The sequence below is a fragment of the Erinaceus europaeus genome, chromosome 19 (assembly GCF_950295315.1).
Source record: "Erinaceus europaeus chromosome 19, mEriEur2.1, whole genome shotgun sequence".
Classification (NCBI taxonomy): domain Eukaryota; kingdom Metazoa; phylum Chordata; class Mammalia; order Eulipotyphla; family Erinaceidae; genus Erinaceus; species Erinaceus europaeus.
The window spans coordinates 21316944-21333162 of NC_080180.1; the positions used below are offsets into that span (position 1 = coordinate 21316944).

Below are 16219 nucleotides of genomic sequence, written 5' to 3' on the forward strand. Positions count from 1 at the left end.
CACCAAGCTTTATCACTTTTGACTTTTTAAGAAAGGAGAGAGTGACAGAGAGATTAAGAGAGGGAGAAATACCACAGCTCCAGTATGGTAGGCCTTGAGCTCAGGACTGAGTTGTGTGCATAACAAAGTAGGCACAGTCTTGACAGTCATACTTTTCTTAAAATTACCATTAATAACCTTTTTTCCCACTAAGAACTTTTAATTAAAGGGGCCAGGTACAGGCACACCTGGTTTGAGTGCACATATGACCAGAAATTTCAGTTGAAAATTTCAAAATAAAATTATTCCAAGATAATAAAGTAGGATTTCAATTAACAGCAAATATATTAATTATCATTATTATTTTAGTAACATAGCTACTGTCAATTCAGCACTATAACTTTCAGAGCAAGGATGTGCTAAACTTTATTTTTTTCCCCTTTTGTTGTCCTTGTTGTTTATCATTGTTGTTGTTGTATAGGACAGAGAGAAATCGAGAGAGGAGAGAAAGAGAGACACCTGTAGACCTGCTTTACCACTAGTGAAGCAAACCCTTGCAGGTGGGGAGCTGGGGGCTCGAACCGGGTTCTTTAACACCAAGTCTTTGTGCTTCTGCACCACGTGCTTAACCGGCTGTGCTACTGCCCTACCCCCCTTGTCCTGAACTTTAAATGCAGGCCTCCTCCTCGAAATGGAATTAACCTCAGTTAGATTTTACCTCTTCCTCCGGTGAGAGTTTGATTTTCCCATCTCGAACAGGGAAGCCACTGCCAAATTCCTTTGAGGCAATATCAGCACCGTATTCCACTGTGACATCCTCTTCAATAGTGCTTACCAATCGCCAAAATTCTTTCTCAACCAGTTCAGTGGGGACCATCTGGAAATAATGAGAGCAAAAAAGAAAGCTTTTTTTCCTTCAGATTCTCAAACTGCCTCTGACCAATACAATCAGGAGAGTTAAGTGACAGGAAATGCAGGATAGCACTGTAAGGAGCAACTGTACTCATCAAGCCTCCGAAATTGATCCCAGGTGATACTAATAATGTTTTCTGAAAGAAATTTTATAACTAGATGAGTAAGAATTAAGAATTTGTGTTCCTCTAGCACCACTCTGGCCACTACTATAAAAGACAGTCAGTGAAAGCAAATGCCAACATTCAGGAAGTGGAGATATTTTTTATTTCAGAAAATACAGCTAACTATTGTGGAGTACTAATACTGTATCTAAGTAGTGCTTGCTCCTTTGAGATATGTTTTAACATGTTATTGGAGTCCATTCTTGCTTTTCTTCACTTAACCTTGCTGACCATAAAATAGGCAACCATAATGAAAAATATATATATGACTATCAATCATTGCAGCAACGTACAGTGTGTGTGTGTGTGTGTGTGTGTGTGTGTGTGTGTGTGTGTGTGTGTAAAATACTAATCGTGTCTAGGATCTGTTGTTAATCTGGTAAAAACTCACAGGAAGATACCTTAAATACCTATGCCTCAATTGTCTTCAATTTTTAAGAAAAATAAACGCAGTCACAAATAAAAGGTCATATGAAAGTCATCAGAAATGGTTTAGCAAACTGCATGATGAGTCAAAAGAAACAAACATTCAGTAAGGCAGAACATGAAATTTTTAAAAATATTTGTTTTACCAGAGCACTGCTCAGCACTAGCTTATGCTGGTGCAGGGGACTGAACCTGGGATTTAAGCCTCAGGCATGAGAGTCTCTTTGCATAACAATTATGCTATCTACTCCACCCATGGTTTTTTTTTTGGGGGGAGGGTATATTTATTTATTTTACCAGTGGATTGATCAATTTTGGCTTGTAGTGGTGTCAGGGATTGATTGAACTGGACACTTTAGAGCCTCGGGTATGGGAATCTCTTTACATAGCCATTATGCTATCTACCACTGCTCCATTTATTGATTTACTTTTTTTTTTTTTTAAACCAGAGCACAGTTCAGCTCTGGCTTATGGTGGTGCAGGGATTGAACCTGGGACTCTGGAGCCTCAGGCATGAGAGTCTGTTTGCATAACCATTATGCTATCTACCCTCCGCCCTATTGGTTTTCTTTTTTAACTTACTTTTTCTTTACTGTTATGTTTAAATTTTATTTATTTATTATTGGGTAGAGGGAGGGAGGGAGGGAGAAAGAGTGGGAAGAGAGGGGAAGATAGAGGAGGAGAGATACAGAGAGACACATGCAGCTCTGCTTCACCATTGGCAAAGCGTTTCCCCCTGCAGGTGGGGACTGGGGCTTGAACCTGGATCCTTGAACACTTTAGTGTGTGTGCTTAACCAGGTGCACCACTGCCTCCCATTTATTATTACTGGATAGAGACAGAGAGAAACAGAAATGTTATATATATACAAAATTACCGTATTTTATTTTTGTTACTGCATTTTATTGTTGGCTGTAAACCATTAATCCTCTGAATAATGAAAAGGGAGACAGCATAATAGTTATGCAAAAAGACTTTTATGTCTGAGGCTCCAAAAGTTTAAATTTGGGGCCAAGTGGTGGCTCACCTGGTTAAGCTCACACATTACAGTGTTCAAGGACCCAGGTTCAAGCCCCTGCCTGGTGTACTCATTTTGATGTACTCATTTTGTATATTAAATGAGAAATAATGTACTCATTCTGGTATTGACAATGCTAACTCCTAAAAACAAAAAACTATGTATTCCCAAAGTATAGCTTGCTACTTGGCATACAGAAGTCTTTTGGGGGGCTGGGTGGTGGCGCACGTGATTGAGTGCACATGTTACAGTGCTCAAGGACACAGGTTCGAGCCCCCGGTCCCCACCTGCAGGGGGAAAGCTTTACAAGTGGTGAGGCAGGGCTGCAAGTGTCTGTCTCTTTCTCTCTCTGCCTCCCCCTTCCTCTTGACCTCTGGCTGTCTCTATCCAATAAATAAAGATAATTTAAAAAAATTATAAATTAAAAAAAATTGTCTTTTTTTTTTTTAATGATTTTTTTTAAACCAGAGCACTGCTCGGCTCTGGCTGGTGGTGGTACAGGAGGTTGAACCTGGGGCTTTGGAGCCTCAGGCATGAGTCTCTTTGCATAATCATTATGCTATCCACCCCTGCCCAGTATATAGAAGTCTCTCAATAATTCTCATGATTTTTCATTAATCATATTTATATCAATTTTCCTTATTATAATTTTGCCTCTGTTCCTATAATATGAAACAATATGAAAATTTAAAATATAATTCAATAATTTTGAATTATTGTGGAATTTAAATGTTGTTAGACAAATAAAAGGTTTGCCAATTAGGGATAGGTAACAATTCCCAAGAAGTCTTCAAAAACACTGCTCTCCGAAAAGTCTGCTAAATTCGGAATCAAAGCCGTCTGCGCGCGCACATACGTGAACCGGCATGTTGAAGTAGTCAGATTTAAACGCGTCAGCCATTTCCCCAAAAGTACGAAGGCTGTAGTCCCTGGCTGCTTGCTCAAAGCCAAACGCTTCTTGTGGCTTACTACATTCCTGAAAAAGAAGCAAAACAGTGATTAAAAAGAAAAGGCCTTATTCATTTATGTCAAATGTAACTTGAAGTATAGATTATTAAAATCACCTATATATTGCTTGTTAAAAAGTCTGAATACACACTGCACAGTATGAATACACAGCATTAAATAGTAGTTATCTGGGGGGGGGGGGCGGTAGTGCAGCAGGCTAAGCGCACATGATGCGAAGCACAGGACCAGCACAAAGATCCCAGCTCGGGCCCCCAGCTGTAAACCTCAGGTGGGTCGCTTCACAAGCAGTGAAGCAGATCTGCAGGTGTCCATCTTTCTCTCCCCCTCCTCTCTCGATTTCTCTCTCTTATCCAACAACAACAGCAGCAATAACAACAACAACAACAAAGGCAACAGCAGGGGCAACAAAGTGGGAAAAATGGCCTCCAGGAGCAGTGGATTCATACTCCAAGCACGGAGCCCTAGTGATAACCCTGGAGGCAAAAAAAAAGAAAGAAAGAAAGAAAGAGAGGGAGGGATGGAGGGAGAGAGGAAGGAAGGAAGGAAGGAAGGAAGGAAGGAAGGAAGGAAGGAAGGAAGGAAGGAAGGAGGGGAAAAGGCAGTGGTAGATAGCATAATGGTCATGCAAAGATACTTTCATGCTTGAGTCTCCAAAGTCCCAGGTTCAATCCGATAAGCCAGAGCTGAGTAGTGCTCTGGTTAAAAAAAAAAAAAAAAGGGGGGGTCAGGCGGTAGTGCAGTGGGTTAAGCGCACATGGCGCAAAGCGCAAAGACTGGCAGGGGGATCCCGATTCAAGCCCCCGGCTCCCCACCTGCAGGAGGGTCGCTTCACAGGCGGTGAAGCAGGTCTGCAGGTATCTATCTTTCTCTCCCCCCTCTCAGTCTCCTCTCTCTCGATTTCTCTCTGTCCTATCCAACAACAGCAGCAGCAATGATAACAATAATGATGACAAGGGCAACAGAATGGGGGAAATGGCCTCCAGGAACAGTGGTTTCGCAGTGCAGGCACCCAGCCCCAGCAATAACCGTGGAGGCAAAAAAGGGGGGTGGGGAATAGTGAAATTCTAACTTCTTAGAGTTTAAGAATTATAGCAAAATCACACACATTCATAAAAATGTTCTTTTAAAGAATGTATATCGACACTCATTGAGAAAGGATGATGCCAGGGCTTGTGACAGAACAATTCTATCATCCATAGAGTTCTGATGCAGTGCTAGTTTGAGCTAGGACCTCAAGCACCCAAGAACGTTTCTCTAGCACTAAGCCACTTATTTGATCCCTCCCACCCCAAGAAAAAGTACTACATTAGTGAACTTTTTGTTTTATGCCTCTTAGCTGCCTTCACTAGTCACAGAACTGCATTCCATAACCTTCTTCCTATTCAAGGCCAGCTCTTTTTTCAAGAATCTTATTAACAGCAAAGAAAAAAACACCCTGACAAAATTTTTCCAATGGGACAGATTCTTACCTGAGCCAAACACTTAGGACACCTCCAATCTCCTTTGGGAACATCATGGAGTGGTGGAATCAAGCAAAAAGTATGATAACTGTCGTCACAGCCATCACACAGGAGAAGCCGGTCCTCATCATTCCCACTGCCGCACAAGAGGCACACATACAGGTCCACCTGGAGTAATGAAGATGGACACAGAAAGGAGACATTAACTGCTATTCAGATCTGTGAAAGTCTAGGGATGCAAAGGACTTGAGAAAGAATCCAAGTCTCTCCAAGCAACTTTGAATGAGACCATTTCATATTTTGTAAGAGACTCACAATGTTTCATCCATGCCCCACAGATTACTGCTATCTTCACAGTACATTCATGGCCTTTCAAACATACAGACTGACAGTATGAACGATCTTGAAAAGGTCTTCTAGGGGTGGGTGGGTAGAATACAGATCTAAGGATGACAAAGGACCTAGTGGGGGTTGTATTGTTATATGGGAAACTGGGAAATGTTATGCATGTACAAACTATTGTATTTACTGTTGAATGTAAAACATTAATTCCCCAATAAAGAAATTAAAAAAAAAAAAAAAGAAAAGAAAAGAAAAAAAGAAAAGGTCTTCTCATTCTCAGGCTCTTATTTAGCAGTCCTAAGTAAGGCACTCAAATATCAATGTGGGATATTTTAAAATGTCAACTCACAGCATTGGTGGTTTTCTTAGATCGACTCTTGGGTTTCTCTTTCTCACTTTCAGAAATAAACTCTTTCTTCTCAGTGGGTTCTTGCTTGAGGCTGGTCTTCATTTCTTTCTCTGTAAGAGGTAATCCAAGTTAGCTTTCTCTGCACTGTGCTTTTCTCAGCTTCCTCTCTACAAGGCAAACCCTAGACACTAACACAAGTTCACGTGTATTTCCAGCTCGACAAGACTAATTTATTTATTTACTTTTTAATTTACTTAATGAGAGAGAAAGAACCAAGGATCAAAGTCAAGACTATGAGGTCATGTACCATCTTCTGCACTGCTTATACAGTACTTAAATCCCAAGGTACAGGTGGGGAACATTTAGAGATGTTGTGGGTTTTGTTTTGTCGGGGGCAGTGAAGAGTGGGCATGGGTTGGGGTCATGAGGATTCACCACTCTGGACCAACATTTTTCATATTAAAACAAGAGATAGTAAGAGAAGAGACTCCATAACATGGAAGCTTCTCCCAGTTCTATGAAGGATGGGCTGGAACCCGAGATGTGCCACAGCAAAGCAGGCATGTTCCCTTGCCAGCCTTTAAAAAAAAAAAAAAAAAACTGTGCAGATTCATTCCTAGGTCTGCACCAGCAGGGAGGAAGCATCATGAGCAATGGAGCAAAGTTGCAACAGTCAATCAGTCTGTCTCTCTCCTTTTGCTCTCCCCCCTTCCTTTCTATTCTCCCTATTCTATCAAATAAAAAGGGGGGTGCAGAAGGTCATCAAGGGCTGTGACTAGTGGTGCAGACATGGATCCTGAGACAACCGTGGTGGGGAGAAAAGAAAAAAGAAAAATGAACAATTTTGTTCTTGCTGGTGCTTCACTGCTCCAGGATGACCTTTCCATAAAGAGCAGGAAAGATACTGCAAAGCCAAAGCTCCCCCCCCCCACCCCCATTGTGGTGGGGGATAGGCTGAAACCTGGGTAATGGACATGACAGGTGAGCTATCTTGTTAATTAAAATTCAGGTTCAAAAACATGTCTTTTCCATTACTGTTCTTATTGCTGTTGTTGTTGCTGCTGTTTTTGGATAGGATAGAGAGAATTCAAGAGAGATGGGGAAGACAGAGAGGGGAGAGAAAGACACCTGCAGAACTGCTTCACCGCTGGAGAAGTGATCCTCCTGCAAGTGGGGACCTGGGGTCTCAAACCAGGAACCTTGTGCTAGTCCTTGCACTTTGCATCATCTGTGCTTAAAGCTGCTGCACTACCACCCAGCCCACACTCTGATGCTTCTTTAAAAATCAAGTTAAGGGGCTGAGCAGTAGCACTTTGGGTTAAGGGAACACGGTGCAAAGTGCAAGGACTGGCATGAGGATCCTGGTTCGAGCCCCCAGTTACCCACCTGCAGGGGGGTTGCTTCATAAGTTGTGAAGCAAGTCTGCAGGTGTCTTTCTCTCCCCTTCTATGTCTTCCCCTCCTCTATTTCTCTCTGCCCTATCCAGCAACAATGACAGCAATAACAACAACAACAACAACAACAAACAACAAGGGCAACAAAAGGGGAAAAAATGGCCTTCAGGAAGAGTGGCTGTGTAGTGTAGGCACCGAGCCCCAGAGGGAGGCAAAAAAAAAAAAAAATCAAGTTAAAGAATTGTTCTCAGTTACTTTTCATTTTTATTTATTTACCTTTATTGTATAGGACAGAGAAAAACTGAGAGGGGAAGAGAAAGACAGACACCTGCAGCACTGCTTCACCACTTGTGAAGCCTCCCCCCCCGCACATGGAAAGTAGAAATCTGAGTCCTTGTGCTTAATACTTTGTGTGCTTAACTGAGTGTGCCACCACCTAGACCCTCATTTTGAAATTTTAAGAACTTTATTCCATTTGATAGAACAGGGAGAAATTGAGGGAGAAGCAGAGAGCACAGAGCGGGAGCAGAAGGGACCTGCAGCACTGCTGGTGAAGCTTTCCTCCTACAGATGAGGAGCTGGGGCTTGAACCCAGATCCTTGTGCATGGTAATACATGCACGTAACCAGGTACACTACCTTTATTTAGTTTTCAGTACTCCCCTATTCATAGATAAACTCACCATTTTCACATTTTGGAGTTGGACAGCCCATTCGACGTCTCAGGTTGTGAGTTCTGGCTTCTGTTGTCTCTTCTGGCTCTATTTTAACATTCATGGCCTTTAAAAAATATTTTTCATGCATGATTATTTCCTTTAAAAAATTTCAAAGTAACTACAACCTTACAAACTATTTTTAATAATCAGTCATTTAAAACATCTCTCATGCCCAAGGCTTCCAAATCCCAGGTTCAATTCCCTAACACCACCATAAAAGCTGGTCAGTGCACTGCTGTGTGAACTCTTACTAATTCACTCCCTTAGAAAACAAAACAACTGATTTTTTTCCCACCAATAATTATTCGATTTGGAAAGTAACACAATCAGGCTTCCCAGTTCTAAACTGTCCCTATTCCACTGAATCATGTATTTCACTCCTCCTGAGCCTCCCTCAACCTTCATTTTTATTCCATCTTGTATATTTGATGGCAACCTAACTTTCCAAATATTGTCTTAGAATAAATTCATGCCACTGATTCTACACTTTTTTCCAAGAACTTCCCAAATTTTCTTTTCTCTTTTCCTTTTTTTTTTTGTCTCCAAGGTTATTGCTGGGGCTCGGTGCCTGCACTACAACTCCACTGCTCCTGCGGCTATTTTTCTCTTTTGCTGTCCTTGTTGTTTATCATTATTGTTATTGCTGTCGTCGTTGCTGGATAGGACAAAGAGAAATCAAGAGAGGAGGGGAAGACAGAGGGAGAGAGAAAGATAGAAACCTGCATATCTGCTTCACCGCTTGTGAGGCAATCCTCCTGCAGGTGAGGAGCCACAGGCTCGAACCTGGGTCCTTACGTCAAGACATTGCGCTTCGCACCATGTGTGCTTTACCTGCTGTGCTACCGCCCAACCAAACTTTCTTCTAATTTCTCTATAAAACAAATATGTTGGGGATGGGTGGTGGTGTACTTCTTTAAGTGCAAGAACCTGCACAAGGATCCAGATTTGAGCCTTCAACTCCCCACCTAACTGAGGTGTCAGATTTCTTAACCCTCTCCCAGTACAATTTGCCAAAGTGTAAAAGCTGTAATACACAGAGCAATCCCTTGTGAGGTAAACAAGGTTCAAAGCTATGAAAAGCATAACAAATCAACTGGCAAAGACCAGTAACAAGACTCAACAATACTGTCTCTTCAACTTCATGAGCCTCTCACCTCCGCTCTCATGCGTTTTGCTCGGCGAGCTGGGGGACACGTTTCCACAGGCTGTACTGACTGCCTCTGAGGAATATCATGGGGTTTGTACTCCTTGTCCTTTGTGTCTGTTGTCAGCTTTGGCTTCTGCAGACACTGGAAATAAACATATTCATACTGATGAATCTCTCCCTTTTTTACCTGTAGATAAACTGAATTTTTCCAACAGTTTATGTAGATACCTAGCAGGTCTGAATTGTTTAATTTTTTAAATTATCTTTATTTATTTATTGGATAGAGACAGAAATTGAGAGGGAGATAAAGAGAGAGAGAGACAGAGAGACACCTGCAGCACTGTTTCACATGAAGCTTTCCCCTTGCAGGTGGGGACCAGGGGCTTGAGCCCTGGTCTTTACACACTGTAATACATGTGCTCAACCAGGTGCGCTACCACCGGGCTCCCAGGTCTGAATTTTTCGAAATCTAAACAAATGTAAGAATTACAGAATTAACAAGGTATCAATACATTCAAACATATAGACATAACATTGGTGGTAAACTGCTCAGCAGATACAAACTGTCTGATTCATTTACTGTTAAGATCCTCAGATTATGAAAGACACCAGGTAGACTCAAGAAATGTTCTATATGACAAGTGCAATTATCCTTTACAAATGTCTATTAAAGTTTCAGATTATTAGAAAGGCCTATTTATCAACTTCCAAAATATAAAACCTTGTCAATCATTTTAAAAAATCACTAAAAAAAAGAAGAAGTCATTAGATATCCAGCATTTTTTTTTCCTAATTGGGGCCTCTAAGCCTCCTTACTGCTTATCTTCCTGCCACCACCACAGCATTATTATGGCCTGTATCCCTTACCATTATCAACATTTTATTTGCAGAATCATTGGAAAGCTCAACTAGGTGAATATTTTTCAATTTGTGCCTTTGTATAACAAGCAGAAATTCGTATTAAACAAATGAACACATAAATCTTATGAGCAAATAAGTCTTAAACTATATAGAAGAAACAACTACAGTGAAACTAATATACATTTCAGATATACTTGTTGCTATTTGTTTTTTGTTTTGCCATCAGGGATATTTCTGGGGCCCCGTGCCAACATGACAAATCCACCATTCCCAGAGGCTGTTTTTCTTCTTTATTTTATTATTGTTTTGTGTTTTAGAAGGCAGAGAGAGGTTTAGAAAGAAAGGGGAGTTAAAAATTGAAATACCGGGTGGAGGGTAGATAGCATAATGGTTATGAAAACAGACTCTCATGCCTTAGGCTCCAAAGCCCCGGGTTCAATCCCCCACACCACCATAAGCCAGAGCTGAACAGTGCTCAGGAGAGGAAAGGAAAAGGAAAAGGAAACAAAAAGAGAGAGATACCTAAAGTCTTGCTTCATTCCTTGTGAAGCTTCCCTCAGGCAGCTGAGGACCAAGGATTTGAGCTTGGGTCCTTAATAGTGTATGCACTCAACCAAATGTGTGTCACCACCCAGCCCCCTAGCTTTCAGTTTTTGACAACAGATACATTTCTTTATAATTCCAGAGTAAATGTTTATGATTGCTTTAAACTCAGAACAAGATCTTCTGCACAATGTTATCCATGCATCACCATAGTATTTTCATTTCCTCACAAAAAACAATGCACCAATAAAATGTGAAATCTATAGTATAAAATATAATAAATGTGAATTTAACATATTAAATAAGAAATATTTATAGTGAAATAAAAAAGGATAAGGCTTGCTCCATTACTCACCCTTAAGCTGTCTCCAGACAGGAATAAATTGTATGGATTAAGGATTCGCTCATAATGCCCTCTGATATGTGAGCCAACAGCTTTGCCCGGAGCAAACCCCATCTTGGTAGCAATTTTGGTCCATTTTCTGTCCTTGCAAACAACTGCAAATCCACCTTCTTCTGCAACTAACTAAAATACAGCAAAACAAATTATAAACACTTATTTGAAAAATCACTTGATTCCCTAATGCTAAGCTACAAATAAATGAACAAAATGTTCTTTGTGGTTATCTTTTTAAAAAGCACATCTCACAATTCAAAAGACAATATATAAGCACTATTCATTTTAAGCTTGAAAATTAAAGTGCTGCTTTGAACAACAAAGTGCACAAACATTTTGCAGTTGACACAAGCTACTTCTCGATTCCCAAAGGCAGTCAGGATTTTCCTGGGATAAATAATTCAGTTAGCAATAAAAACTGTATGCTGGGGATTCGACTTCCAGAGGCAGAGCTGCGAGCAGCAGATCGTTTTCTCTCCTCTCCGCTCCTCTTTCTCTCCTCTCCTCACCTCTCCTCTCCTGGATCAACTAGGAATACCAAAGGAGACCACCTGGGACCAAAACAAGACAGGACTAGGATGACTACAGGAACCCACTAAATCACCCGTGAGTACAAACACATGTGGCTGGTGACAGAGAGGAGAGAGGGGCCTAAGGAGAGATTAAGTGACTGCTAACAGTCCAGCAGTTTATCAGTTGAGACACCACCTCCAGTCTGCTCCACCAACAAGGGAACAGCTGAAGGGAGGAGAGGACTCCCCAGAGACTCACCAAGTGCAACTCTTGAGTCCCCATTGATACTACCCTCAGAATCTGGAGAAGCGACAGGAAGGGACACCAGGGGACAGACATCTAACCAGGAAACTCAGAAGACCTATATACTTTGGTGGCATAGCTGAGGGGCTGTGAAAGTCTCTTTGCATAACCACTGGATTATCTCTGCCACACCCTGCTTTATCTCTTGGTCAGGAGTCAGTGATTAAGCTAAGAAGCCTATTGATAGTTTAAAAACCCTCAGGCTCCCATAGCCTACAGGAAAGGAAAAAAAAAAAAAGAGGCTTTTAAACCACTGAGCTCCAACTCAGGGATTGAAATAACTGCTAACTTCCACCACTGTGAACCCTTTAATTAACTTACTTAGACACAAGTCAATCCAGGCAATAGTGCTCAATAATTTGAAAAGTACTGATAAAGGGAACTCATAACCTAATATATAAAATGGTTAAAACAACAAGAAAAAATATTGGAGACTCGAACCAGGACAAGAGTCCAGCTAAAAGTCCTCTGGAGGGTGAAGCACAAAATAACGAGTTCAACATCCAAACATTAGCTAAGGAAATAATAACAGGAGTGAGTAAAGAATTTGAAAATATTGTAATCAGAAATGCAGGAACAACAAATGAGAATATGGAAGAAAATTCTAATAATCTCATGGTTATTAGAGAGCTGAAAGCTGAAATCACTGAGCTAAGAATGCAACTAGCGGATCAAGCTAAAACAGTATCAGAGCAGGGCAACAAAATAGATGAACTCCAGAAAGCAGTAGAGGGCAGAGAGAATAGAATCAATGAGGCTGAAGACAGAATTAGCAAGATTGAGGATGAATTAGAGACAACTAAAAAAGAAGTAAGAGATCTCAAAAAGAGATTAAGAGATGCTGAAAACAACAACAGAGTCCTATGGGATGACTTCAAAAGAAAAAATATACGCATTAATGGCATACCAGAGGAAGAAAGAGAAGGAGAGGAAGAAAGCATTCTCCAGGCCATAGTAGCTGAAAACTTCTCTAGTCTAGATAACATCAAAGACATAAAAATTCAAGAAGCCCAGAGGGTCCCAAACAGAATTAACCCAGACCTAAAGACACCAAGACATGTCATACTTAGAATGGAAAGGAATAAGGATAAAGAGAGGATCCTGAAGGCTGCAAGAGAAAAACAAAGAGTCACCTACAAAGGAAAACCCATAAGATTAGCAGCAGACTTCTCCATACAAACACTACGGGCCAGAAGAGAATGGCAAGATATCTATCGAGTGCTCAATGAGAAAGGCTTTCAGCCAAGAATACTATATCCTGCTAGACTGTCATTCAGACTAGATGGAGGCATCAAAACCTTCTCAGACAAGCAACAGTTGAAGGAATCAACCATCACCAAGCCTGCCCTGAAAGAACTTCTGAAAGGTCTCCTATAAACAACCAGACCACCACAAATAGGACATATATCAAAACACTCTAAAACTCTACAAGAATAGCATTAAAATATCTTCAATCTTTGATATCAATAAATGTCAATGGCCTGAATTCACCTATTAAAAGACACAGAGTAGGAAGATGGATCAGAAAACACAACCCAACAATATGCTGTCTACAGGAAACCCACCTGACTCAACAAGACACAGACTTAAAGTGAAAGGATGGAAAACTATCATACAAGCCAATGGCCCACAAAAAAGGGCAGGAGCAGCTATTCTCATATCTGACATGATAGACTTTAAAATAGATAAGATTAAAAAAGATAGGAATGGACACTTATGCTCAGAGGATCAATCAAGAGGACTTAACAATTATTAACATCTATGCACCCAATGAGAAGCCATCTAAATACATCAAACTTCTACTGAAAGAGCTACAACAATATATTAACAGTAACACAATCATAGTACGGGAGTTCAACACCCCACTCTCTCAACTTGACAGATCATCCAGGCAGAAAATCAATAAAGACATAAGGGAGCTAAATGAAGAGATAGATAAACTAGAACTATTGGACATTTTCAGAGTCATTCATCACAAGAAACTGGAATACACATTTTACTCAAATCCACATGGGTCATTCTCAAGGACAGACCATATATTAGGCCACAAAGACAGCATCAGCCAATTCAAGAGCATTGAAATCATCCCAAGCATCTTCTCAGACCACAGTAGAATTAAACTAACACTTAACAATCAACAAAAGATTAGTAACAGTGCCAAAATGTGGAAGCTCAACAGTACACTTCTTAACAACTTCTGGGTCAAAGAAGAAATCAAGGAAGAAATCAAAATGTTTCGAGAGTTCAATGAAAATGAAGATACAAGCTATCAAAATATTTGGGACACAGCTAAAGCAGTCCTAAGAGGGAAGTTCATAGCTATACAAGCACACATTAGGAAACAAGAAAAAGCACAAATAAACAGCCTGACTGCACATCTTAAAGACCTAGAAGAACAACAACAAAGGAACCCTAAAGCAACCAGAAGGACAGAAATCACTAAAGTTAGGGCAGAAATAAATAACATTGAGAATAGGAAAACCATACAAAAGATCAATGAAAGTAAATGTTGGTTCTTTGAAAGAGTAAACAAAATCAACAAACCTTTAGCCAGACTCAAAAAAAAAAAAAGGGAGAAGACCCAAATAAATCGGATAGTAAATGAAAGAGAAGATATTACAACAGACATCGCAGAAATTCAACATATCATGCGAGGCTTCTATGAACAACTATATGCCACCAAGCTAGAGAACCTGGAAGAAATGGACAATTTCCTAGATACCTACCAACTTCCAAAACTAAGTAAAGAGGAAGTGGATAACATGAACAGGCCCATCACAGCTAATGAATTGAAACAGTTAATAAAATCTTCCCAAAAATAAAAGTCCTGGCCCAGATGGTTTTACAAATGAATTCTACAAAACCTTCAAAGAAGAACTAATACCTCTACTTTTAAAAGTCTTCCAGAAGACTGAAGACATTGGAATACTCCCTGCCAGCTTCTATGAAGCCAACATCACCCTGATACCAAAAGCAGACAGGGACACAACCAAAAAAGAAAACTACAGACCAATATCTCTAATGAACATAGATGCGAAAATATTGAACAAAATTCTAGCCTACCGGATACAGCAGTATATCAAAAAGATTGTTCATCATGACCAAGTGGGGTTTATCCCAGGCATGCAAGTTTGGTTTAATATATGTAAATCAATCAATGTGATCCACCACATCAACAAAAGCAAGACCAAAAACCACATGGTCATATCAATAGATGCAGAGAAAGCCTTTGACAAAATACAACATCCCTTTATGATCAAAACACTACAAAAAATGGGAATAGATGGAAAATTCCTCAAGATAGTGGAGTCTATATATAGCAAACCTATAGCCAATATCATACTCAATGGTGAAAAACTGGAAGCATTTCCACTCAGATCAGGTACTAGACAGGGCTGCCCACTATCACCATTACTATTCAACATAGTGTTGGAAGTTCTTGCCACAGCAATCAGGCAGGAGCAAGGAATTAAAGGCATACAGATTGGAAGAGAAGAAGTCAAATTGTCCTTATTTGCAGATGACATGATAGTATACATTTAAAAAAAAAACCCAAAGAATCCAGCAAGAAGCTTTTGGAAATCATCAGGCAATACAGTAAGGCGTCAGGCTACAAAATTAACATTCAAAAGTCAGTGGCACTCCTCTATGCAAACACTAAGTTAGAAGAAATTGAAATCCAGAAATCAATTCCTTTTTCTATAGCAACAAAAACAATAAAATATCTAGGAATAAACCTAACCAAAGAAGTGAAAGACTTGTATACTGAAAATTATGAGTCACTACTCAAGGAAATTGAAAAAGACACAAAGAAGTGGAAAGATATTCCATGTTCATGGGTTGGAAGAATTAACATCATCAAAATGAATATATTACCCAGAGCCATCTACAAATTTAATGCTATCCCCATCAAGATCCCAAGCACAGTTTTTAGGAGAATAGAACAAATGCTACAAATGTTTATCTGGAACCAGAAAAGACCTAGAATTGCCAAAACAATCTTGAGAAAAAAGAACAGAACCGGAGGCATCACACTGCCAAATCTCAAACTGTATTATAGGGCCATTGTCATCAAAACTGCTTGGTACTGGAACATGAATAGACACATTGACCAGTGGAATAGAATTGAGAGCCCAGAAATGAGGCCCCACACCTATGGACGTCTAATCTTTGCCAAAGGTGCCCAGACTATTACATGGGGAAAGCAGAGTCTCTTCAACAAGTGGTGTTGGAAACAATGGGTTGAACTGAAACATGCAGAAGAATGAAACTGAATCACTGTTATTTCACCAAATACAAAAGTAAATTCCAAGTGGATCAAGGACTTAGATGTTAGACCACAAACTAACTAATACTTAGAGGAAAATATTGGCAGAACTCTTTTCTGCATAAATTTTAAAGACATTTTCAATGAAACGAATCCAATTACAAAGAAGACTAAGGCAAGTATAAACCTATGGGACTACATCAAATTAAAAAGCTTCTTCACAGCAAAAGAAACCACTACCCAAACCAAGAGACCCCTCACAGAATGGGAGAAGATCTTTACATGTCATACATCAGATAAGATTTTAATAACCAACATATATAAAGAGCTTGCCAGACTCAACAAGACAACAAATAACCCCATCCAAAAATGGGGGTAGGACTTGGACAGAATATTCACCACAGAAGAGATCCAAAAGGCCGAGAAACATATGAAAAAATGCTCCAAGTCTCTGTCAGAG

At 40.1% G+C, this 16219-nt stretch overlaps 1 protein-coding gene across 3 annotated transcripts in view; it reads right to left on the reverse strand.

Moving 5' to 3' along the window:
* The window catches only part of KDM5B (lysine demethylase 5B), a 73313-nt gene that overhangs the window by 34197 nt on the left and 22897 nt on the right, over nt 1-16219 (reverse strand). For all 3 annotated transcript variants that reach the window (XM_060178565.1, XM_060178562.1, XM_060178563.1), the window contains exons 4-10: nt 10635-10805; nt 8883-9017; nt 7696-7792; nt 5620-5729; nt 4938-5096; nt 3356-3475; nt 698-856 (exon numbers count right to left, since the gene is read on the reverse strand). In XM_060178565.1, coding sequence (XP_060034548.1) covers nt 698-856; nt 3356-3475; nt 4938-5096; nt 5620-5729; nt 7696-7792; nt 8883-9017; nt 10635-10805 — 951 coding nt within the window. The remainder of the gene's footprint in view (nt 1-697; nt 857-3355; nt 3476-4937; nt 5097-5619; nt 5730-7695; nt 7793-8882; nt 9018-10634; nt 10806-16219) is intronic.